General features: G+C 39.7%; 1 protein-coding gene across 2 annotated transcripts in view; it reads right to left on the bottom strand.

The window, feature by feature from the left end:
- Nucleotides 1-26,764, bottom strand: part of ush2a (Usher syndrome 2A (autosomal recessive, mild)) — a 167,481-nt gene that overhangs the window by 122,086 nt on the left and 18,631 nt on the right. For both annotated transcript variants that reach the window (XM_077563122.1, XM_077563121.1), the window contains exons 11-29: nucleotides 25,941-26,162; nucleotides 24,191-24,284; nucleotides 16,726-16,921; nucleotides 16,175-16,305; nucleotides 15,804-16,011; nucleotides 12,557-12,840; nucleotides 11,952-12,177; nucleotides 11,736-11,873; nucleotides 10,903-11,083; nucleotides 9,575-9,738; nucleotides 9,304-9,462; nucleotides 8,987-9,215; nucleotides 8,743-8,866; nucleotides 8,496-8,643; nucleotides 6,568-6,849; nucleotides 5,164-5,339; nucleotides 4,941-5,088; nucleotides 761-867; nucleotides 272-395 (exon numbers count right to left, since the gene is read on the bottom strand). In XM_077563122.1, the coding sequence (XP_077419248.1) occupies nucleotides 272-395; nucleotides 761-867; nucleotides 4,941-5,088; nucleotides 5,164-5,339; nucleotides 6,568-6,849; nucleotides 8,496-8,643; nucleotides 8,743-8,866; nucleotides 8,987-9,215; nucleotides 9,304-9,462; nucleotides 9,575-9,738; nucleotides 10,903-11,083; nucleotides 11,736-11,873; nucleotides 11,952-12,177; nucleotides 12,557-12,840; nucleotides 15,804-16,011; nucleotides 16,175-16,305; nucleotides 16,726-16,921; nucleotides 24,191-24,284; nucleotides 25,941-26,162 (3,341 nt within the window). The remainder of the gene's footprint in view (nucleotides 1-271; nucleotides 396-760; nucleotides 868-4,940; nucleotides 5,089-5,163; nucleotides 5,340-6,567; nucleotides 6,850-8,495; nucleotides 8,644-8,742; nucleotides 8,867-8,986; nucleotides 9,216-9,303; nucleotides 9,463-9,574; nucleotides 9,739-10,902; nucleotides 11,084-11,735; nucleotides 11,874-11,951; nucleotides 12,178-12,556; nucleotides 12,841-15,803; nucleotides 16,012-16,174; nucleotides 16,306-16,725; nucleotides 16,922-24,190; nucleotides 24,285-25,940; nucleotides 26,163-26,764) is intronic.

Below are 26,764 nucleotides of genomic sequence, written 5' to 3'. Positions count from 1 at the left end.
GGTGTATAGTTTTCACAAAGATGGGATAGATCCGATCTGTATGTTTCCGCTGCCATCACATTGACAGACATCAGATACAAATCAGATTTGGAAGAGACTGTTTTGTGATCTGCAAATATCACATTTCATGCATTTTTCTTTCCTTTATGCAGTCATGAAGTATAAATTGTGTCACTTGGGAGAGAAACAATAATCTAATTGTGTCACTTGAACCATGTTGTGTATATTCAGCCTTTTGACATGTTGTGTGATTCCGGATGTGATTTCTTACCAGTGAAGTCAGTGTTAACGGGCAGGGTGTCACTGGGAAACTGGTAGTAACTACTGCCGGAGAACCTGGTGCCTCTGATGAAAGGACCTTGAGGGTCGGAAAGAGACACGTCTGTCCTCTCCACCTGGAAATAAGAGTTTGACTGAATCACAAAGATGACTACAACCACAACAATACTTCAACAAGAGGCACAACTTCCATTCCAGCCTGTTGGCTTCAAATAGTCATAATCTGCTAATAAATAACTCAGCTATGAGGAAGAGCGCGTTTCATGAGGCCGCTGTGACTTTGACCTTTGATGACCTTTCAGGACAGTTCATGCTTGATTTTAAGTGCATGTTTGGATTGGAATTCCCTTGAGACTTACCTGGAACGTCATGCCAGTGACAAAGACAAACACTTCATCCCTCTTACTACGCAGAGCTGTTTCCCATCGTTACTCTGGGGCTTGCGCCAGCAAAAACAGACAATATTGACCTGTTTACATACCTGGTACATAGGGTGTGGTCCATTGAGTTGAGATGGGACATCCCAGTCTATCTGAATGGTGCTTTCATTGATTGGGAATAGTCGAGGTGGGGACAGTCCCATTGGAGCTGAGAAGAAATAAGTACAAAAAATGTATGGTTCAGTAAAGTACAATTACTTAAATTAAATCAGTATCAATCAAAACATTTTTTCAACTTCTCTTTAGATTAAAATGTATACTGTAATAATAATGTATACTCTTACGGTTGAGCCCACTTTGTTCCTAAAGGTTTGTCAGAGTGCTTTATATATATATATATATATATATATATATATATATATATATATATATATATATATATATATATATATATATATATATATATATATATATATATATATATATATATATATATATATGATAACTTACTTACACTTTACAAACTAAAAGAGGTCATAATGATGAATTATAAATATGATGAATTATTTTTTTTTAGTATGTTACACCTAGATACCCCTTATAAAGGGTCGAGGTAGGCATTAAAAGTTGACTGATATACACAGTATAAGTATTTTAGTTTACATAAAGTGTCATAATTGTTTTTTTTTTTTTTTAATATTCTATAAAATGGTTTTGTTTCCTTCAGACCCCCACTGTTTCTCGACATATGGTCTTTTTAGCAAATGTCACTATTTCATTTAGCGGCGGGTCAATTTAATTTCCTTCTTTCACTTTAGATGTTGAATTAAATGTCCCTTTGAAACACACTGGCTGCCGCTGGAACCGCGGCTTCAATATGCATTATAAATAAATCACGGCAAGACTAACTGCCTTGGTGAGCGGTGATATATTTAAGAATGGAGTGGGGAAACGGCCAGTGACGGAATAGTGTACAGATGTGTGTGCATTAAGGGTCTCTCCATTCTTGTGTTTCTCGGAGTGTGTGTGTCTCCCTCTAATGGTCTAAATGGTTTTTGGTGGGTGTAAATTAGCTCTACGTGACACACGTGCCGCCATCTTCAGTGTGACTTCTAATAGAGCTCTTAAAAGGGGAGTGGACAACGTCTCATCTTGGCACATCGAACCATAAATTACTGCCAATCAATAGCTTACCAGTCTATTGAAATTGAGCTATGGTGACATTAGGAACATTGTCTGCTGCACATACATGCATGTACACACGCACACACAGCAAATGTAGATGTAGGTGTCTTGTTTTAACTTGTAATAAAACTCAAATAAAAGATGACACATTTGGAGAGTGATGGCTGTATTGGGAGTTAAGACACACAAATATAAAGTTTGAAACTAATTAATTAATTGAATAATCTGCGTTAATACATGATTATGTGATCATTTTTGGGTGACTAATCAATGAGTTAATGCTTTAACTTTGACAGCACTAAACAATATAGTTGTACACAATTTTCCTTTTGGTACAGGCCTATAATTTCAATACATCATAACACAATCTTGTCTAAGTGCAATAATTCTAAAAATTTGAAAATAATTGTAAAAACATGTCTCTTATTGAAAGGTGTGATGTTAAAACAATTTAAAGTTTGGATAAAAAGATAAGTCTAAAGCTGTAGGTACAACCCCACTCCAAAATGCTCTTCTATATGAATAAATGATCACTGGTATCGCTTTTCAATCAAAATTTTAGAGCACAGTTGTGACCCGTGTGCTGCCCTCAGGTGTTTACCAAAGAACGTGTTTTATACATTGACACGTTCAGCTACCTTATCGCACAAGGTTAACAGTCCATCGGAAAGGTTCGTTTTAGCTGCAGAGATGGTAATGAAGCAGCCAAATCATTCGAGCAGCTCCCGCGAGCCAAAGTCCATGTTGGACTTTTCTGTTTTTGCAGCGAGTGACATGTCTTAACAGGCTCTTAAGCGTGCAGTTACACCGCACACACAAGCACACAACTTATTGACATGGTCATCCCTTGCCATGCATATTTCTCCCCTCAAGAAGGGCCTTAGGCCAATTATGCGTAAATCAATAAAGTCCCTGTTCTGTTGAGTGGTGCTACAGTGTGAGCGTGTATGTGCGCAAGTCCCTGTGTGTGTGTCTTGTAGAACAAGTCTTTATGGATGTAGAATACATAAAACATCACCATCAGCCCCTGATTAGCCACTCACTTTACGTCGTGATCGATAACTTCCCTGAGAGACGTGCGCATGGAAACAATTGCAAATGCTGCAACACATATGGACAGTTTGCATCTGTCTCAGTGTGCACGCTAATGTTTGGTCATGTGCTTCCTTGTAGCTCTGCTGGTTTTGCAGATGCTGCCTGCTCACTTACAACAGATGGTAGCAGCCACTAATGGCCCGGTCATATGTATGCTAGATTTATTAGTGCATCAGTAACACACTCAAGTGCACCTTACTAGCAGTACCGCTTAATGTACCACTTAATATGTTTTCCGCAATTTCTCCATAGAGTTTTCTTTAGTACACATCATCTTGCTACATTTGATTATGTTAACATGATTAAAAGCCGTTTTGGACAAAACATTTAAGAGGTTCCCATCTAAAACAAGATAATATTTTAATACGAGCAGCGTGGAACGTTACAAGTTTGGAGTCACAAGTCAGTCAGAGTAAGAGGGCTATTTGTACTCAGAGGAGCATGCATGGTGTAGAAAAAGCTTTAATATTAGCACAATGCACCTGGTGAAAAAAGTAAAAAAAAAAAAAAAAAGGTTTTAGATGATTTATGGTAGTCATTTTTTGATATCACAAAAACATGGCATTTGATCAGGGGTGTGTAAACTTTTTATACCCACTGTACTTAAAACAAGAGTAAGAAGGTATATGCATTCGCCATCACTTTTACAGTTAAAAATAGTCATTATTTTACACAAATGGTTAATATACAGTATTGGAATAATCTAAATATTGAAATTTCTGGAGGAGTCTCATGATTGCAGTTTTAAACTACAAAGAATAAAGTGAAAAACAGTGTAACACATGCTATGCAAATTGTTTTAGATACAGAAAAACTGGCAAACGGCATATGTCGCTATCATTTCTTAGAGTTGAAACAAGGGACATCTTTGGCGTTGGATGAAACAAAATGGAGGCAACAGATGTGGCTGTTAAAAATACATTCAAAAAGTCAACTGGGTACAATAAGCCATATTGTATTGTACTGTATTACAGTCAAGAGAAGTCTTTGGAATCGCTTAAAACAAACATTGTGGCTGTGTCAACAGATGTAGCCATTAAAAATACATTTAAAAAGTCCACCGATTACAATATGAGGTATCATTCATCATCATAAGCACAGGAAGGACTTTTTAAGAATTGAACGGACTGAAAACATTGCTATGTCGACAGATGTAGCTGTTAAGACTGCGTTCAAACGCTGAAATCCCTGAGCTACTATTTATAGATGAAAGCTTGTTTTTGTCCGCATCAACCATTCATTGTCTACTCACCCAGAACGATAAACACAACAAGAAAAAGGTATAATGAGGAGTAAGATGAGGACTAAAAGTAGTGTCCACAAGTGAACAGATGGAAAAGTATGTGGAAGGATCAACAGTAAATAAGAGTAACACACGTGCACACTCGTATGCAGAATGATTCATCTGTGTTTCCTCAATTTCTGGTGAACGTCACATAGTTCGCTTATTCAGTTAAACGGAATGTAATAAATATGAATTGGTGCGTTGCTATCTTCTTCACTCTGGGATGTTATTCTGTGATCGTCCAGGTATCTCTTTTCACAGACAACTTTGGGCATGACAACATTCTATGCCATTATTTGAGTAATAAATAATTTTCCATTCAAGCAGTATTCTTGCTTGTGTAATAAAAAGGGGGGAGTTCGTTTTAGGTTCTTACTGTAGTGCAGGGTTCACCGGTCCTAGAGGTCCAGAGTCCTACAGGTTTTAGATGTTTACGCCTACCAACACACCTGATACTAAAGATCAGGATCGATATCCGGCATGCTGATTATATGAATCGGGATTGTTAGTGGGCGGAAACATCTAAAACCTGCAGGACTCCGGACCTCGAGGACCCGAATTGGTGAACACTGCTCTAGTGTTATGCATGCCAAATATTTTTGGGGTGTCCTCTATGCACTCTATGCTACCATACGAAAGGTCTGTAACTGCATCCATCTATTCACACATCCATTCATCCATAATACTGTATATTGACGAACATGATTAGGTGTTACCTGCTGGTTGGGTCTGACCAGATCTTGCAAGACTGGTAATGCAGCCTTTCTTAGTGCAGAGTGTCACAGTAAATTTGTACACATGGTAAGGCTTCAGCCCTTTTACAATATAAAGAGGCTCGGCTGAGGGTCCAAACCGTTGCAGGATCTGAGAAAACAATTTCATTTATGCAACAGAAAAGAGCTTCACGTCATTCGATAAAGGAGAATGTATGACACTAACCTGGCTGACAACCGGAGGAGCATAGGTGTTGTTGGTCTGTTCAGTCAGCAAATTGACATGATATTCTATGACCTGCCCTCTGGCAATGACCCCGTGACCTTCAGAAGTATTCCATGTGACTTTGAGACTGGTGGAGGACACTGCAGTCACATCTGGTGGAGCCATCAACTCTGGAACTAAAAATGTTGTAACATAAGCCCACTTGTTCAGCAGCTTTAGACTTGTTCCGTGCTACTGATACTAGGGTGACACATTCAGTAATAATATGATTTTCGAACATAGCATAGAATGTATATTGTATACACGTCCGTACAGATTCCCTGACACACACCACTCATTTAAATGATGTTATCATATGCTTATTACCCAGACACGTAGCTTAGAGTGATGTTGAGGGGAATCGCTTAGTCTTAATGAGCCATATCATCTCTTTGAAATTCAAATACCTTAATGAGTACCCCCCTAAGAAAGCACACATGCACATTGCACACATACACATGCGCATTTTTCATTTCTTCCCTCATTTCCCCCGCTCTCGCTCACATTATGTCTAACAGTCTGTTGTGTTATTTTTAAATAAAAAATCGGATTTTATGCATCTGTTGAAACTGTCTCATTTTTGCCAGTGAGCTTTTACACGGCATGTTTCATTTCATTGCAAGTGTACTGAATTAGAAAATGCCGCCACAGCCAAAAATAGATAACTACTGAATGTTAGGTTAAGAGCTATACTGCAACTTTATTCTTGTAACATGTTTTAATTTTCTATGTTAAAAGGAATAAAATAAGAAAAAGAGCAAAATAGCATAAAAAAAAGCAGTTCAGTTATACAGTCACTTAAAACCATTGATACTATATGCCAACAGTATAACTTCACAACACCCTCACCTGTCCTCTGTATGTGCTCTTATAATAATTTTAATCTTGTAAAAAATATATATATATTTTTTTTTTTTACATAAATCTCATATTAGAACGTTATCATTATTTGTATTCCCCTTACAATTACAAGTTTCTTCTCGTACAAATTAACTTTATTCTCGTAATTCTGTTAATTTGTTACTGTAAAATTTTAATGATTTTTCTTGATACAAAACAAAAACACCATCCTGGTAATTTTGAGGCTAATCTTGTTGCGTGACTACTTTTCCATTTCAGTCAAATGGACAACTAAAATAATGCACATTAAACTTTAAATGAGTCCAATGCCGTTTTATATTCCCCGCGGATATTAAAATGTTCCAACAATCAAATTTTAATTTCAAAATAATTATATCAATGTTACATGTAAACATCTCATTTCTTCTTTTTGCTGCAAATAGAAAACAAAAAACTAAAAAAAAAATTTCAATGGAAAAGTAGGAGGTAAATGAAAATATATAGGGCCAGGAATCGCGTACAAACCTCCCTCCGTAGTGCGTGCGGTGGTCCACCCTGATGTGACATTTCCTGCCATATTGACGCTAACGACTCTCATCTGATAGGTGGAAAAGGCCTGCAGACCGGCCACAATGGTGCTGCTCTCAGGGGGCAAAGCTGTGCTGCTGTTGATGAGGTGTGCTTGCGACGGGCTGCTTGGATCCAGCCATCCAGCGCTGACAAATACTCTCTTTTCACCAGTCAGAGTTGACAGGCTGTGAGGCTGCACTGGCCCCCGTAAAAACACCTCATACCTTGTGATAACTCCTGTGGAGAAAGCAGTTAAAAAGTTATGTGGAGCCGATTAAAAGTGATCCATCGTAAACACACGAGATGTAACAACATTGATGGACACGTCACACTTTGCTTTAAAAATTTCTAATATAATTACATCAAAAATAAACATTCACATCATTAGAGACATAATGTAATCTGATGTGATTACCCCATTCTACAAAAATGTTGTCATCATTATTGATTGATTGATTTGATAATGTACTATGCATTATAAAAAAATAGATTTGCATCATCAGGTCCTGGCTTGAACCCGTAACAAGCTTTTAAGAGTCCAGGCCAGATGTGAAGTAGGTGGGGAGCATGTTGGAAGTAACGTTGCATGAACGTGAACTTTATTTCTCTTCAAAAGCAGCCTGTGGATAACTGCACCGCACTCTGAACCTGTCTAGACACTTTATTGCTGAATACTTAACCATCTCTGACAAAATGACTGCCCCCACTTGGCCACGGTTATGTGATGGTACCTCTTACACCCACAACACTCACTGACATGTGACAAAACTGCTAGATTATCAATCTCACCACAATAACACTTATTACGCCAACAACTCTTCCCAAATGATGTGTACTGTACTGTACTGAGATTCCAGTTTCTGAATACCACGCTACTGCCGATTAAATATATAAAGGCATTGTAAAATGAATAGCATCATGAAGACTGCTTACTACTAAATGCTGACAAATGCTGACATTGTCAAAGGCCCATAATAGAGGGTCAATATTTGGCACCGTGCAGGCTTTACTGAGAACAGCTTTGCACCCAAAGAATAAACTGCACTTGTCCTATCTCACCTACTCTAATAGGGTTGTTCCAGTAGGAAAGTGACAGCGCCATAGTTTAGAATAAGGACACCACACAAATGTGATAATGAAATGAAAGACAGAAGAACAAAATAAGACAAGAAGAACACCACGAAAATGTTTAGGGTTAAATCTTAATAAACTGATGACAACCAAAATGAAAGTTGAAGCACTGTTACTAGGTGTGATATATGACAAAGATTAACAGAGAAAGACTGAAAAGACACAGACACATATGGTGTGGAAAACCCTGACTTTGTATGACACTGAGCCTTAGAGCCGCCACAAAGCTCTCTGGATTTAGGAAAAGCACTTGGACTTCTGTGTAGTCCTGTTAAACGGAGTGGGTGGGTGCGCCTCATGCAAGACTTGAGACTTGAGTGACAAACAACCCTGGTCATTCTTAATGAGTATAATGAGCATGTCATCAAGTAAAAAAAAACATACAGTAGTAGCAGAACACTGGTACATGAAATTTTACGTCAGATTCTATTCCCTTTTTATTTCTGTTTAGATTTGTATGGTAATTATTTAGGAATTAGGATGTCAGGGCATTAATTAATTGCAACCTACTTCAGACTGTTGTGGATTACACAACTTAACCTTGTTGGTGTGAATGAGACCTGTAGATGTAGTAGATGAAGAACATTCCACATGCTTTATCATGCCCATCCCAAGCAGGTTCTGCCTCAAGTAAAAGACACTTTAAGAGTCTGTCCGTTTATAGAGAGATTGTGTCACCGCTATAGCATCACAACAGTACATGAGGCAGTCGTGAAACTTTACAGTTGTGTAGTTTGTTCAAGATAACTCACCGTTTGGCTGAGCGGGTGGCTCCCATGAAGCAAAGAGGGTGTGAGGTCCAGTGGCAGTGACCTTGGGTGGGGATTGGTTTTGAGGGGGGGCAGCGGCTGTCAGAAGTGACAAAGGTGAAGTGGAAGTGCAGCCTCCAGATGAACATGCCTTACAAGAGAGGAGGAAATATCTCATTTAGTACAAAAATCCTTGATAAAGACATAAAAATGCTTCTTCTTTTTTTAAAGAAGCTGTTTTCTGACCCACCTCCAGAGTAACAGTGTACTGGGTGAAGGCTTTTAGGCCACTTGCCACTGCTTCAGTCGATAAGCCTGTGTAGTGGATGACAGGCTCCGCTCCACTAAAAGATTCTGTGGACAACAGCACAAACCTGTGGAAGACAAAAAAACAAAAGAAAGTTTTCTAAGTCCCTTTCTTCTCATTTAATAGCACTATCTTGGACAAAATCATTGGTGCATATGCAATACTTTCAGCTCCTGAACTTTCGTACCTCTCCACTGGGCCTGTGTCATTCGGTGGAGCGCTCCAGCTGAAGCTAACACTGGTGGGGCCGGGTCGTCCCACAAGGTTTAAATGTAGCTGGTCCAATGCAGGCGGTGCTCCTAAAGTTTGGTAGAAAGAGGTTGCGCTAACTGTCTCACCGGCTACGTTAGTCGTAATTAGCCAGTAGGAATAGTTGGTGTAGGGAGACAAGCTGACGTCTGTGAATGATTCAGAGCCTTAAGAAAGATGACATGAGAAAGGTTGTTAGCGGACTTAAAAAATGACTAGAAATATAGAAAGGTATCTTCCAGTGTGCACACTTACTGAAAGGATATCTGCGCTGTATGCTGTGCACGGGCTGCCAATCCCTTATGAGAGTGTAGTTGAGTATGTTTGAGTTTGGGGAGTCAGGCTGATGCCAAGTCAGATTAATGGAAGAAAAGCTGAGAGCAAAAGCTACAGGGGCAGGTTGCTGAGATGGGGCTGCATGGACACAAAAAGAGCATGGGATCAAATTTAATAGACAAGACAACAACCAGTGACTGTGACAAACAAAATTCGAAATCTGCGCGCATGTGTGTCTTGGAATCCAGACCTTTACTGCAGCCATAGACGTTCTCCGCACGTAAAAGGCTTGCTCCATGTTGACACGCATCACATTTGTCCCCAATAACCAGCAGTTTACACTCACACACTCCTAAATCGGAATTACAGGAGCCATTGACACTGCCCAGCACGTCACATGCACATGGTTGGCATCTGGACAAGCAGTGGGAGGATATTGAACAAGATCAAAGCATATATTATTACTAACTAGAGGCATTATATAGGATGTTATGTTAACACACAAAAATATTGTGTGATTTTGACATCAATTACATCATAATGTTTATGGTCATAACAACTTTTTTAAGGGGAAGTCAACCCCCTTAAAAAATTCTCAACAATATGTTCCATGCAGCCCCACTAGTCTAAATATGACATTGTGGTTAATATTGTGTTAGAGCTTAGCAGCAAAATCCAGCAGTTTTGATCAATATCAGAAGGCGGCCATTTTGCCACTTGCTGTCAAGTGAAAATGACATCACTGTTGCTCAGGTCTCAGGCAAAAAACAATCACAGCTCAGCTTCAGCCTGAGCCCTGAGCAACTGTGATGTCATCTTCAGTTGACAGCACGTGGCAAAATGGCTGCCCCCTGAGATGAATAAAAACAGCTGGATTTTGCTTCATAACTCCTAGTCCACAAATGTAATATTAATCAGAATTCCATGTTTAGACTAGTGAGGTCACATATAATATTATTGTCGAGAAATGTTTAAGGTTGACTTCCCCTTTAACAACACGATCAATGCATTGTGTCTAGCAGCTGTAGTTTGATATTAAAATAAAAAAAACTAAACTAAATGATGGTAAAAACAAAACAACGTGGCGGCTAATGGCTCTACAGACATTAAAATAAACCCTTAAATATCACATCATATACAGTTTGTTGTACTTCATCGTCCATTTTGACAGACCAGCTACACTGCGATTGATTGTGTGAGTGAAAGGTGTTCCCTTGAACACCATCTACTCCCAACATCAATAACTGTGAAAGTGGCTTCACAAAACTGGACCGTGTCAGTGTGTGATTGCATGTGTGACCAACGGTATGCAGTATGTGTCTAGGTCACCAGTGTAGTGTTACCTTCACTGTGGCAAGACAGTGGGTGATCATCAGGTCAACCACGTCACACTTTCACACTCATATACACATTCACAATCATCTGCTCGTTGAGAGTGTTTTGTTCGCACTCACTTATGGACAGCCCACCACAGAGAGAGTGACACGTCATATGTTATTATTACTATGCTTGCTCTGTGAAAAGCCACAATCTGAAAACCATAAATCCAGAATGTGTTTCTTAGTGTATCAATGCTACCTTCCCAATCCAGGGTTGAATCCAAAGAAGGTCTCCTGACAGTGATCACAGCGTCGCCCTCCCACCGAGGGATGGGAACACAAACACTGGCCAGTTTGGGTTTCACACTTGCGTTTTACTGCCCCCATGGGATGGCAGTCACACTCCACACACATATTCTGGCCTGAAGAAAGGTAGAAACCTGAAGAGAGACAGAAAATAACATTATAGATTGAAAGCAAAGACTGAGGCATCCATTTACAGGGATGTGATTTGACCAAAGTGAAATTATCTGAAAATTTAGCCGGGGGTCTGGGGGCCGCTGGCACCCAGCTAGGTCCAGGGCAGTGCCCTGGTGGGGGGACAACCGGAGCTCATGGGTTTTACGTGTTTTTAAGTACTTTCAATGCACTCACATTACAAAGAAATAGACAAAACAACAGCATAAATTTTCAATGTATATTGAACTATCCCATATAAAATGGCAGTTTTAGTCAACTCAAAATCAGTCACATTCAAAAACATTGGACTGCCTTTGCTTTTAAAAACTATCACTGAGAATATCATCATATCTAACTAATGTGATTACTAAGTTAACACATAAATAATGTTGAAGAGTTCAAATTTCATGAACAAATAATTGTATCATGACCAAATGAAAAGTAACTCATATTAGAGCATACCACAAATGTCTTTGTTATAGCAGAAGATGTTATCTGTCGGAGTCATGTGCATACACAATGAACTACAAAAAAAACAAACATTTTTTTTTTTTTGGGGGGGGGGGGGGAATAAAAAAAGCGGAATTCCGCGAATTAGCGGAAAAATCACATCCCTGCATTTAGCACACGCACCTGGTCGGCATGTGCTGCAGTCTTTTCCATAGCGTGTTGGTGTGCACACACACTGGCCTGTCGTGCTATCACACACTGAGCCTGCCACTGTTCCTCTTGGGTCACATGTACACGGCGCACAGCCCTGCAATGACGCATCTGATAGGACACAGTGACACAATATTCAGTAAAATAGCGAATCATTTCTCTTTCACTTGCAAAGCTGGCTTTTCTTACTATGGATATCTGAACTTGTGTTGAAGTAGTTGGGGGCACAGTTGTTGCACTGCATCCCCTCCACCCCCTCTCTGCACGGGCACTGTCCAGTCTGCAAATTACATACCCCCTCTGGCACGGTGCCGTTGATGTCACATGCACACGGCAGACAGCCCAGGGAGTTTCGGCGCTCCAAGGTGTGGTAACCATGACGACAAGAGTCACAAAGATGGCCTTCCGCATGTTCCTAAAAGGAGAGAACCAAATGAAAGATGAAATTGCATGCAAACGCGGTAGCAACATGTCAACATGTGTGGCAACCATAACACAATGATAAGCCTGTCTTATCTCCTATCCTCCTGACTGTGAAACTGTTTCAGGCTATTTGTTATGTTGAAGCTGATCAGATACCAGTCGAGAGCCTGGACATATGCTGGTGGGAACGTTACAAATAAAAAACAAATAAAAAAAAGAACTTTCTTTGTTCTAAAGTCAACATTTTTCTAACAGTAGCCCAATTTAGATAAATCAGTGCCCAGCTGTGACTTTTTGATTGTTCAACATGGTGATTTTAGCAACACCGTGTGATATAATTAATAATGAACAATGAAAACATGTTAACTTGCCTTGCACACACATTGGCCTGTGTGAGGATCACAGTCTGTCCCAGGTACTGTTCCTGCTGTTGAGCAGTTGCAGGGGGTGCAGATTCCCTCCAACCTCAAACCAGTCAAACCACGGCCACATGAATCACAGCGCTGCCCTCCCACCCCGGGCTTACACTCACACTGGCCCCCCTCAGGCTCACAGAACGGGCTGAGGGATCCCGAGGGGTCACAATTACACGGGACGCAGCCGCCCGAGTGGGACAGGTTCCAATAACCAAATTCACAACGATCACAGGAGAGACCTGTGAGGAGAGCAGAAAAAAGGAGCAACATGATGACAGCAGCACTAACTATAAAATAGACATTATAAATGGTACGAGTGCCATTTGGGGGGGAAAAAAGGAGTTGAGTCGCTCTCTGATTTGAATCACTTGTGCATGCATATATCAGGGTAAGTGTGAGAGCAAGAGAAATGGTGGTTGAGTGTATAAAACTGCCATCATTAGGGCCGGGCCCTCTACATATGATGGATCACTTACCTAAGGCCAAACACTTAATTTCACTGAGCAGGAAAATAAATAAATTAAGGAACTACAAAGAATGGAGGGGGAAAAGGCAAGGTGATGGAGGGAAACAGAGATGGATGGAGGCACCTAAAAATACACTCAGTTATGATCTACCATTTTTGTGTTGAAACAAAAAGAGGGGAGGTCCTTTTGACACCTCAAGAAGCAACCTGCAGTATTCATGTGCCAACACTTATGCTAAATACAGAGAACATGTTTTCTCTAAATGTAGATAAAAGTATACTTGATAATGAAATGTTGCCTACTAATAATTGGACCAAACAAACTTATACTGAAATGCCAATAGATAAATGACTCAACTAACTCAACCAAATGATCAAAAACATGAATCTTCATTTTGTTTTTACTAAGAGCATTTATTTTGGTTGTTTTCAAAACAGACATGCATGCCTTTTATCAAACAATATAGTGCATGCAACACTGTCAAAATCATTAACATGATATAAAGCGTCGACACAGCTTTCATCATTTTAAAGTCTTCCAAATATATATATTTTTGATTGTTTAAATGAACACTTAATAACAGAGGACTGAATCATACTGGAAGAGGTTTTAGCGCAGCAATACAACTGGGCTAGTTAAAGTGTGATATGTTGTATGAGTGAGCAGGGCTTATTTGAATATGCCATACGTATTCCATGACAGGCAATCTGTCCCTAAATGGATGCCTGGGGGCAACACAGTCCCCACAGCCGTTTATGAAGGAGCCTGTGTTCATATGTAGTGGGTATGAATGTGTACGTGTGTGCGCAGTGTATATTAGAGCAATTGCACAGGGCCGCGTGTGTGTGTGTCCTGTTCTGCTAAGTGTGTGGCAGACACTTGGCATTACCCCCAGTGCTCCCACTTTAATGACTTTATAGATATGAGTATTTCGCAACATAGATCATATTTCATACTAACAGCCACACTAAAAAACTGTGACTATGAATATGTGCGTGGTGGTAATGTAAAGAACTGTATCATGATATACTGCACGGCACCAGACCTTCACAATAAAATGACAATATAATTACAGAATTTAGGACTACAATCTTATATCACAAAACCATTAAGTTGTGTCCATGGATCCCATGTTGGCATTATTTTCAAGTATTTACAAGTGAAGACTGGAGCAGCAACAAATGGCAGAAGATACAGAAAAGTAAGAGGAGTTGGAAGTAGAACATGAGAAAATTACAGTATATGTTGAAAATAAGAAAATAAAGGCAAATTTTGGCAGTATAAAAGAAAAATATATACATCAATTTTTATATAGCACTTCTTCATTAGTGTTACAGATAAGTTGGAGCCTAGACAGACAACCATTCACACTCACATTAATAGTTAAGCACAATTTAGAGTCTTCAATTGGCCGAACATGCATGCTTCGAAAAAACAAAATCACACAAAGGGAGAACATGAAAACAAAGGTCTTGAGCCAAGATTCGAACCTGTGAGCTTAAGATTGTAAGACAAACAGGCTAACCACTACGCCATAGCGTCCATTTTTATCTGGTTGTGTGTATTTTGAGGATATGACCCAGTCCTTTATCAGTAGCCAGCTGGTTAACAGGCTCATGCATCACTATTTCAAACACTATTATGTACACACTGCACCCTGGCACCACGCAAAGAGTGTGTGTGTGTCTGAATGCGTGCCCGCCAGTACACATTCCAGTGGCGTCCCTCTGAAGCGCGCCTGCCATCGCGCCGCTCAAAGTATCAGCTTGGCGGTAATAAATTGCCATAATCAAATCTCATTTCTGAAAAATACCTGTGGGAGCGAGCAAACAAACAAGTACAGAAGAAAGGGAAGGAGAGGTCTTGTAAGAGGGGGAGGGGGGGGAGGGAAATGCAAGGGGCTGCAGCAGTTTGTTTTAATCAACTTGGCATTGAATTAGAGAATTAAATAGCAGCTTAGTCCTTGATGGAATGCATTCACACCCACGAAAAGAAAACTCACAGAAAAAAGGATACAGCTCGGCAAAAACAAAATTGCATAAACACATCCGCTTGCGCCCCCTTTCACATATACTTTAACGGACATTACACACATTAACAACTTTGAACAAACACGAACGCGCGCACACACACACACACACAAGCGAGGGGCCCTTGATAGCGAGGCTTAGCAATAACCACGATGCGTTGAGTTGAGGAGCGCTGGCCGGTTTTGCATTTCATACAAGCGCGCTCTTCAAAGACACACAGGGGAGAGAGTGAAACCATTTATCACAAAGAGACGCACAACGGCTGCAAGCACCGCCAGCGGAAAAGCCTGTTTATTTTGGCTGGCATAACACTTTGGGCTATGGATGTGTGTGTTTATGAAAGGGTGTACACACATGCCTATTTTGAGGGCACACACAGTTTATGCACTTTCGCCTGCTTAAGCATGCAGGGCAATGACAGAGCAGATGATGTATTCATTGACATTTCAATACTTAGCATTGGACAATTTGGAATTGACCGAAGTTCATGCATTCATTTCTATGTTGTCTATGCTATTGTTCTCATGTGGGCATTGTGGAGCCCATCCTAGCTAATTTGGGGCGAGAGGCAGGGACCGCTTTGGATTGGTCACAGGTCAATCTCAGGGCACATATAGACAATCTTTCACACTTATTGACAATTTATATATTTTCTTGTTAAATTACCCAAGTGTACCTAATGTCATGGCTGATGAGCGAATGTACCTGTCACATGAGATTTGCACTGACACTGTCCTGTATGCTGGTTGCAACTGCCAACACTTCCTGTGGAGGAGCTGACAGTCCCCGTGTCACTGCAGTTACAGCGAGTGCAGCCCTCTGGATTGGCAGCTTGAAGGCTGTACCAGCCAGGCGAGCAGTCCGCGCAGCGTCGCCCCTCCACAGCTGCCTTACACGGACACTGGCCTCCAACCTGGAGGTGTGAAATCCAGGAGGTGTTGTTGGTGAAGGGAAGTAATAGCAGAATGGCACAAAAAGCAAAACACATATTGATTCAATTTCAACTCCTATTCCAAAAGAAATTACATTTTCCGTCAGGACAAGTGAAATTGTCACTTGTCAAATAAATGTGTTACCTGGAAACACTCAGCGCTGCCATTGACAGTTCCAGCAGTGTGACATTCACAGGGCTGGCACACATGGACTGAAGCGGGATCTGACTGCTCCAGTCTGAAAAAGCCACTTATACAGAGCTCACAGTTCCTACCTAATCAAGACAGGGACAAAAGTGTGTAAAAAGCACAAAGCCAGAAATCAAGGGACTTGCTAGAAACCATTTAGAAATCAAGAGAGCCACTAAGTCTATAAACCATTTATGTTTCAACTTCATTTGTCTCAGTAGTGGTAAAAGTGACTTTGCGGTGGGAAAAATAGAGGACTGACAGGTACAAAAAGCCCAATAAAGAAGCAGGTTGAAAAAAGGTCCTTGGCACTTCCAATAATGTGTACAATAACTACAAAGTACAACCACTTAAAACATGTCAAATCCAAAGGATGAATCACATAAAAGCTAAGACCTGTCATCTACTTCCACCCTTTTCCACATTAGTACTGTAACAAATATATTTATATTTTCAACAAATGGCTTAAAACAAGTTCTGGGGGATGTGGTTAATTAATACAGTACCCATTGTATTATGCATGCAGTTGTCACAGACTCCTCCTCCTCCCAGATATTGTTCTGCTGGTTGGTCATCAGCTCGGGCATCGTAGTGACAGGAGTGGGCGTGGCCATGGCACTGGCACGGCCGACAGTTCATTGGCTGGAGTTGATCACCTGACCGGAAGGGTTTGTCATTGTAGAGGGATGCGCAATGCTGGCACTGCAGAGAATGTATAGTAATTATGAATACATGCATTTAACAATCCAAATATAAAAAAAGAAAAAGAAAAAGCCCACCCTCCTTTCTTTCAATCGCATATTGATAATACAAAAGCATGGCCAAAAGATTTAGGAATTTGTCTTCATATACCACCAAAATGGATGTGAAATTGAATTAAACCATCCTACTGTATATGTAAGTCAGGTGCAGATTGTGAACTTTAATTTAAGAACATAACACTTAAGGAAGAATCATTTAAAGCCATTTGTAGAGGACCATCAATTTCAGGGGCTCGAAAGTAGTTGGACAAAGCGTGTTAATTTATAAAGCATATTGAGCTACATTTATTTTACAGTCGCGCAATCCTGACAACAATTAGTTAATTGCTACAAGTGCCGTCGTTTTAGGACCATTCTGAAGGATTTTGAATAAATCAGCCCACATTCGATGAATGATTTTGTCAAAGCATGGGCCACACACGAGCAGCATGAAATAAAACATTGTGTTAATGACAAAGGCCTTTTCTCATTGTGCATAAAAAAACAGTCCCGTGACATATAGTTCATTTTAAAGAACAAAGAATGAATGAGACAATACGAGAGGAGGAAAATGAAGACAAAAATCAGCGGCCCTTGTTAATCAAAATAGAAAGCGCGAGAGAAGAATACACAACTGAACAGATAACCATGAGATATTATATACTTTATAATAGGAAGACATGCATTTACACACAAATCAACTCATTCACAGTGCAGGGAAATCAGAACGCTAATGAGGAATGACTTGCAACAGCCAGCGTTCTCTCACAGCCATACTTTCATGTCAAAATAAACATAGCAAAGTGTGTGTGTGTGTGTGTGGAGCACAGGGTGGGGGTGTATAAAATAAAAAATGCATTTTTCTGTAGCAAGGTGCAGCAGCAGAGGCGAGAAACAGCAAGTACAAGGCCTTTGATTTTGTTCAGCAGTCAGTACAAATTATGGTGGACAAGGGGGGCATCAAATGGGGGGATTAAAAATGTATTAAAAAACACAGGAGTTCCTCCCTTATGTGACACATGCAGACCTGCACTAGGCCTATTAGGTGTGACATACAGAGGATGATGAACTGTGGGAGGAAAGAAAGAAGAGGGAAATGGGGGTAGGGTGGGCCCCCATTATGTGTAATGGGGAGGAGGAAAATGGTGTGAACAGAAATGAGGTAAATAAATACCTTTGCACTGTTAAATAGATGAGGCAAGAAAGTGGGAGAATTCATTGGTAATAAAGACAACAAGAATTTCAGTAAAATATACAAGGAAAGCCTCCTTCTTCGAAGAAGGAGGACACTAAGAAGACAAGCATACAAGGAGATGTGACGGAGGGCAATGGTGGCAGTGGCAAAGGTCAAGCAAAAGTCATATGATGACATGTATGCCAGCTTGGACAGTAAAGAAGGAAAGCAAGTTCTTTACAGGTTGGGTAGACAGAGAGATAGTGGAAATGATGTGCAGCTGGTTAAGGTGATTAACAATACAGATAGAAATGGGATGACTGATGCCAGTAATGAGAGAGAAGGAAGAGTGGAAGAAGTTAAGGTGGACCAGGAATTAACAATGATTAGTAATGTAGACGTTAAAAAGGATGGAAAACAGTGAAAAATGGAAAGGTGGTTGGTGCTGATGACATACCCATGGAATTAGTTGTCGAATTTTTGACCAGACTGTTCAATAGAATTGTAGTGGTTGAAAACATGCCTGATGGATGAAGAACAAGTGTGCTGGTGTCTATTTTTTAGAACAAGGGTGATGTGCAAACTTTTGGTAAATGTAGAGGAATAAAGTGGACCAGCTACAGGGATCCGTTCTAAGCCTCTTCCTCTTTGCAACCTAAGATGGTTGATAGAAGATGGAGATCTTAAAGGGACAGTAACATGAAAAATCAACTTTTTGGAGCTCTTAGCCATGTTAAAATGCTAATTCCTCACAAAAAAGCCATTCGCCCCTCTATGAGAAATTCTACGTCATTCTGCTTTCCAACCACCGGCCCCTCCCAACCTGAGAAAACGAGTGGGTGCTCACTGTATGACGTCATTAGATGGCTTGAGTAGCCATTCAGAGGAGTGCTCAAACGCAGGCGTGGCAACCACACGGGGAGAGGCGGGGCTTTAACTGAACCGGGCGTTTTACTTCCGCTTTAGAAAAAGAACCATCAAAACATCTAATATTTCATGAAAAATGACATCGCCATGGTGTCATAGCTAAGATTTAATCATTATATGCCTATAGTTAACTGTGGAAGGGCTTAAAATACCGTGATGTAATCCCTTTAATACATTTTGGACGGTTGTATTCATGTGTTGGGGGAGTGAGGCGAGATTGGATCAGTTTGGTAAGAGAGAAGACCTTAAAAAAAAAACAGAGACTGCGAGCTAGGCCTTCTCTTCGGTCCAACATTAATGATGACGACCGGATAAATGGAGGGAAATTCCACAGAGATGGTCCAAAATCTTGTAAAACAAAAAGGTGTTAAAATGGGGAGACAAACTCCATACACTGTATTGAATAAATCTTTTTTTGTTTCTCTCGCAATTAATTCATTCGTGTCACATGAAGCATGCAAGAAAAAGCATCACCCTGAGAAGAAACAAACTGTTTTCATGTCTGTATTTTTGTTCAGATGGTTGTTCCCTTGGGGGTGATTATTAACAAAATCATATAAGGCAGCAGGATAGTCTCTGGAGACTAGGCGCAAAAGGATATAACAACACGGTAGACAAAGCCTTTCAAGACCCTCCTATGCAGACACTAGGAACTCCTGCAGGTCTTCCCGCTTGCTCCTGTCTGTGCAGTCGTCACAACACAATCTGCCACTGTTTTATTCATGCCCAAATCTATTCAACTTGGCCATCTCAATGTCCTAAAACTGCATCAAAGTGAATCCAAGTACTTTCCTCTCTGCACTTTGAATAGACAGCTCTTGGTGTAGCTTTCTTTTCTCGGTGTCATCCACTGGGAAGGAGTTCAAGAGCAAGATGAAGCCAGTTTACAAGACTCTCCCATATACATCCTTTCCTTATCATGCCCCTTTCGTCTCCTCAACCTGAGTACACCCATCTTCCCACCCGTCTTTCTCAAGTCTTTTTGCTCATTTTCCCACCTCTTTCCTTAGTGCAGACATCCCCCTCATCTCTGGCGTCCCCCAACAACTTGTTCTCATAGCTACATGGAGTATGTGAGCAGGAAATATTACCATAGCAAATGAAAAGCGAGGAGGATTCCCCCCCCCCTTTCTTTTTATTCAATGTTGCATTACCCTCCCTCTCTCGCAGCCTGCTAATTAGTCGAGGGATTGGTGTTTGGGAGTTAAAAGTGCACGTTTATTCTCTTCTTCATATCAAAAGATTTTGATGGCGCTCTGTTTTCTGCAAACAGTATAGGTGACAAAGAAGTACCACAATTTTAAGTTTGTATGCTATCGATTCTAATCTCATTTGTCTTAAAACAGTCCAATGTGATGTCTCTACAAATAACCTGAGGTTCAGATGTTACTATATCTTTGCAAAATTACACATTCTTACATGACTGATTGAAATTGGACAATATTACAGAAATACCTTATTCTATTTTATTATTTAAAAAAATATATATGTAAAGTTATGACTATTGATAAATTACATGATTTCATAATGTACACTTGAAAAATGTAATTGGTTCTAAAACAAAAGGTGAGTCACATACAATAAGGACATTGGTTCTTTTTTTTTTTTTAATCATCAGTGGAATGGAGGCAAAAACAAAACCTTCTCTATTGAATGTACAACAACAGTTGTTTTGATTATAATGCCACAGGGGCATTATCTTATTACTGAGGTTGGAGTTTATAGTGAAATAGAACTGCAATGTGTCATACTTGTGGTTTATTATATATGTTTGGTTAACATATTTAACTATATAAGAGGAAGAAAACCATTAGATGCACGTCAATAAGCGCCTTATTTTTAACAGCTCATGCAGCTCATACTATATAACAGTTTTTTATTACACACTTTTATTCTAATTTGTTTTGCAAACTATCTGCATCCTGCTTTACCCACTACACATAATTCCCCTCCTGGGGATCAATAAAGGATTATCTAATCTAATCTTATTGGATGTCTTTAGACCAAGCAGATGTATCTAATGCAGAAGAGGTCATTGATTCTAAGGTTGTGTTGACTACAAAGCTGGATAGCAATATACCATGTGCTGCATAAATGTTGGCTAAAATCAATTTTAGAAAACCTTTTTTTTTTATGTTACATATCAACTTATTTGAAAAGTTCATTTCATGTAGATAAAAGATTACAGTTAAGCCAAAATGTAGGAAAGGAAAATATACAGTAAATCGTATTTTCCCTGTGAATGTTCCGTAAAAACCTGCTGAGTGAGAAGCCTGCTCTAATGGATGTGTGGACATTCAGATGGCCTGTCACAAGCAACTGTGCATGTGCGTGTGTGTGTATGTGTGTTTGCACGCAGGAGCATGTGCAGGCGCAGCATCGGTGTGCGATAATCTGCTGGGGCAACTCATCTTATCCTAAAAGCCATGACCAATTTCACGCTCCCACTGGAAAGGTCTTGCCCCAAGAGTGTGTGTGTATGTGCGTGTGTGTTTGTGTGCACACGCTCATCTTGTGTGTATCTAAAGTTAACCCGGTGAACCCCTGCCTAGGTGCAAATCTGCTGTTGAAGCAGATGTTTACAGCAGAGATGCTGGGCAGCCCTTCTTAACGTCACTGCCTATCAATATCCATCACACACAGATGCAAACGTATACAGAAAAGTGGCAAGTTAAACTAAACACAACACATAGAAATGTCAGCCATGTTAATACAGCCATAATCGTTTACTAACACCTATACATTTGCTCTTGTGGTGCTCTCTCAAAGTTTTCATAGTGAAAAGCATCAATCAGACCTGCATAAGGTACAAAACGCGTCTTTTAAAAATGGCGCCCTCCCCAACACTTTTACACCTGTTGCCAACAGTGTGTGTAATCTGAGTGAACATGCAATTCAAGCACTCCCTATTTGGCATCTTGGTCAATCAAGCCCACAGCATAGTATGGTATGGCGCGATATGAAATACAATACATGATATAGTTTTCAGATGTGACTGAATCCATCAGATGCGGAGGGACAGAATGACAGATTAAGTATGACTCAGAGTGCTCATAAGAAAGCATCAAAAGACACAGTGAGGAAGAAGGGGGTGCATGTTTGAGTGTGTTTGAGCTTCTGCGAGTTATAAGTGTATGTCTTCCGAGGCCCCCGTTGATCATCTTGACACATGTCTGAGCATTTCTGTCACTTTAATGTCACTGTGGAAATTCTGCAGATTAGTTGAACATCCGTCATAGTGCGGGGCCAATTCAAGTCAACAGAACACATGCAATATTAAACGCTAATATTCCCCACAGCCTTTTATTACGGAGGTAGAAGAAAGGTCTTGAATATTCACTGTGAGGGATGACGCGCAGAGGCTTTGGGAGAAACATGCACAGGGACACGCACGCACGCATGCACGCATACAGACAGACCTGTGTGTGTATGTTTGAACGCTAGAGTCTTTCACCAAAACCTCCAGTGAAAGAAATGTACATGGTACAATAAAGCAGATCTAAATTACAGTATTTAAGGTAGAAAACAGAAAGACTCTAGACACGACTAAGGATGGTCATGATTATTAATCAATGGGCATTTTTTTGTCGTCTTAATCTTACCAAAAAAAGGATCTAGTATCTTCTGCCATTAATAGATACAGTATGTTAAGAATTTAAGAATAAATGTCTACAAAAATAAACAATGTTAACAATTCATTGAAGGACATTTCTTGATTATGACTCCTGGGACAGCAAAAAGACGGATTAAAATTAATAAAGTGCATACAAAGAGGCAATGTGAATTGAGGAGTGCTGAAGAAAAAGTGTAGTGAAATAGAGCAAAAGGAAAACAGAGAGAAAGACATCTGATTAGAGATGCATGCTGAGGGAATGTCATTGTTCTAGTCGATTTAAGACATTATTTCAACTGAGACCCAGGAGAGACAGAGCAGTCGACAAAGGATGGTGGTGGTAAAAGAGATAACAAGGGTGGAAAAGAGAAACAGAAGCAGAGATTTTTCATGCGTATTAGTCAGGATGACAAAACGTAATTGACAATGTCTTATTAAGTGTGCGCCTTATGTGACAAATTACATTTTTGTCTGCAGTCACAATATGGCAAGGTTTGAAGGATAAAAGCAAGGTTTGACGTTTAGTTAGCATCAAAAGCCAACCAACACACAAGGCAAGCGTTGCTCAGATGAGGCGGTGCAGGCGTACAGAACTTTTTTTTTTTACTGCTGACCAAGTGAAAAAACTAAATCTAAAATTAAAAAAAACAAATTTGTTAACTATTTTTATGTTTACAAAACTAACTAAAACTAACTATGATTATTGCGAAAATGTCCTTCGTTTTCGTCTTTGGTAATTACTTTAATACATGAGCCTTTGGGGATGATTTTTAATGTGATTTTAATATTAACTGGAATAAGGACGTTTGAAAGTGTGTCACACAGAAGTGATGTCATCTAACAGCAGTCAATAGAAAAGCACCTTCAGATGACGACGCTTCTAGGCGACAAATTTGCCTGCCTGACTTTTGGCTTCAATGGCTCGCCTGCTTTTTCATTTAACTCAGCCGAAATGCAACATTAGGTACAAAATGTGTTACTTTTTTCATTTTACCATGGCGTTTATTAAATATTGCGCACAAGTAATACACTTTTTTTTTTTTAAACGAAAACTAATACTGAAAATAATTAAAACCAAGCATTTTTTTTTTAATACCAAAAAACTAACAGGACCACCCTGTAAACTAATTAAAACTAATAATTTAAAAAACAAAACTCAAAACGAAATAAAAACTAACTACAATGAAAATTCCAAAACTATAATAACCCTGCTGTGAAGTCAGTTACGTTTCTGATATAAAAAAAACAGCACACAGATTCATATCACTTAGCACTAATGGCAATTATCATTCTATGTACTGTACATGGATTTGCTAAACTGAGTCACACTACTAATACAACAACAGGGTTTCCCCCAGTGCTTTAAAGGCCTGACGAGCCTCCAAGCTTTTCTTGCCATCCTAAGCCTCTAATAATAAAGAGATGCTGTATTTGTTGTTATACACAGTGTACCGACTGTGACTGCATTCACTTTGTCAGACATTTCCTATTTTAGAATTAAAATGTTTGCTACTCACGTTGTTTCCCTCAGTGTGGCTTGCAGGCAGACACAGGCAGCGGTAGGGGGACACACTGGTATCGCAGTGATCCGCATGGCCATGACACTCACATCTGGTTCCATGGCAGAAAGTGCAAGAAATATGACTACTATACTGTGCAACATTGCACAAACAATAACAATTCTTACAGTAATAACCAAGCAAATAGATGAGACGCTTTTCCTGCTTCAAAGTTTAGGCTTTGACCAGTACGTTCATGGAATGATAGAAGGGCCATTAGGAAGCTCCCATTCAACATTTATAAATGTCATGGTGGAAATGATCAGAGCAACATAACATGCAGCAGACAACCATCTCGCTCTCTTTCAACACACGTACAGCCGTGCGAGACAGCCCTTTAATTATTCATTCAGACATTCAGATGATTTTCTTTCTTTTATTCGTTTTTCTGTGTATCCTTTCACCTCCTGCTCTTTCTGTGCCATTTTTTTGTTCTCCCAGTGGTTGGATTAATGAAATGTGATGCACATTAGCACACGGGGGCTTTTCCATTCATAATTAACAAGTGTTTGCAGAAAGTGGCATTGTTATGATGCAGCCGACTGACTGCCCCTGAGATGTGCAGCATTTGGGATTGTTATTTTATTACACAAAATCCTTAACTAGAGTTACAGCCTCATACTTGTCTGCACCTTAAATTAATGGCTTAATTTTTTCTCTGTGAATGACATGATTATGACTACATAAACAGCAAAAATAAACATATTAGAATTCCAACTTTAAATTACAAAAAAACAAGCAGGCGACAGTTGTTCGACAATAGATAGGAAGAGAGGCAAATTATTTAAAACAGTTGAATGCTGCTTTTTTTTTTTTTTTACCTCAGACTAATCAAGTATCTATGGTCAACTATCACTCAATGGTTTTTCTATGACCGGGAAATGTCATGAAAATGCATGTACCACTTTCACATCAGCTGCCTTGCAGAACACTGTTGCACTAACTACTGTGTGTATATATACACATCCCAAATTTACATAATATTGTTTTCCATGAGGATTTTTTCCCCCTAAACTTTCTCACAAAATGACCACTTCCACGGTTGATGAAAATGGAATGGGGGGGTATTAAGAAGACGCAAAGACGAAATGCTACTTACTAAAAAGTAACAGGCTACTAATTAAAATAGCTAAGTAGGAATGGAAGGACAGTAAGAAATGATTGCCTCCTGTATAATCCTATAATTACCAGTCGTAAAAATGGATGCTGTCTGTCTAATAGAAAAATGTATTTAAAGTAACTCTCAAAGCTCGTATTAAACTCAGCATTGGATGGATCTTTCTTTCTAATGCCCAAATGTGTTCATAAAGCTGTTGAAAAATACTACCATATCAAATTTACTAAAGTTCCTCACATACAAGATCAGGAAGGATACTACAGTATAAGGATTGATGATTGAGAATTATCAGTCAGTACATTCACACCACACTCAAATTAAACCAAAGGAACCACCACATTTCAGGTCATATGTTAAAATGATACATCTTTTCAAACTCAAATAATCTATAAAGCATTTAATTTTGAAGAGTATTTTTTTAAGATGAGTTTGAAATGATATTAAGTGTTTGAGGACTATTGTTGTGCATTTACATTTTAAACTATCTATAAAGACGATTCTAAATATTTAACTACTTTTTTGTCGTCCTTTTGGTGGCAAGGCTCAGTTGGCATCCCCCGCAAATATTTTGATTCAGTATTTGTAACCCACCTGCCACTGATAGTGATTTCTTTGATGGAATAGTGTCTGTGTTGTTGGTCCACCTCGGCTGCTCTGGTGTGGTATTGTCCTCTTAGATGTATCCGCACCTGAGTGGCATGGACCATCTTCTGAAGGGCGGGTGTTTTGTAGAAGTCATTATAGCCTGGCCTCATATTTGGCTCTGGGCTCAGCAAGCTGATCGTGATGTTCCCGCCGGAGTAGTGCATTTCACTGGAATGTATTTAAAAATGCCATAATTGCCTAAAACACATCCTTCTGCTTCAGGTAAACTCTTCATCTGCTATTTATAAAACAATACATTTTTATCTTTACATGCAAACAAGACGTAAAAGGGATGCCCTGGAGCAGAGCATGTCATGATGATCAGAAAACACTTAAAAGAATGTGCTTGCATTCATCTTTACAAACACTCGACTGAACTCACAGGGCACAAAGTCTCCTGCAGGATTAAATAAATCTCACAAGATAAGCAACGCAAATCTTCCAGGATCAAACAAAGCTTTCCCTTATTGATATGATTATCAGCCGCAAAGGTCAGAAAGTGTTTTATTTTGATGCCAACGCGAGGTACAACTGCTCTCATGCCAAATTAACTGATGCTTGCGAGTGTGCCAGGCACAGTTTTATGTGATATCATCTGTCAGTCAAGCAAAAAATGAGCAATGACTACATAATCTCTGATCTCCCGCAGGTAGGTAACCCTAGCCATTCTATCTTGTGCCAACTCGGGCCTTGATACCAGCAGATCTGCCAAAATGTAGCCTGTGAGACACAGTGTGTGTGCGAGTGTGTGAGACTGTGTTCCAAGTTTG

This window comes from Vanacampus margaritifer, chromosome 4, assembly GCF_051991255.1.
Source record: "Vanacampus margaritifer isolate UIUO_Vmar chromosome 4, RoL_Vmar_1.0, whole genome shotgun sequence".
Lineage (NCBI taxonomy): Eukaryota > Metazoa > Chordata > Actinopteri > Syngnathiformes > Syngnathidae > Vanacampus > Vanacampus margaritifer.
Note: the sequence above shows the minus strand (reverse complement) of the source record. Positions and strands in the feature narration are given on the sequence as shown.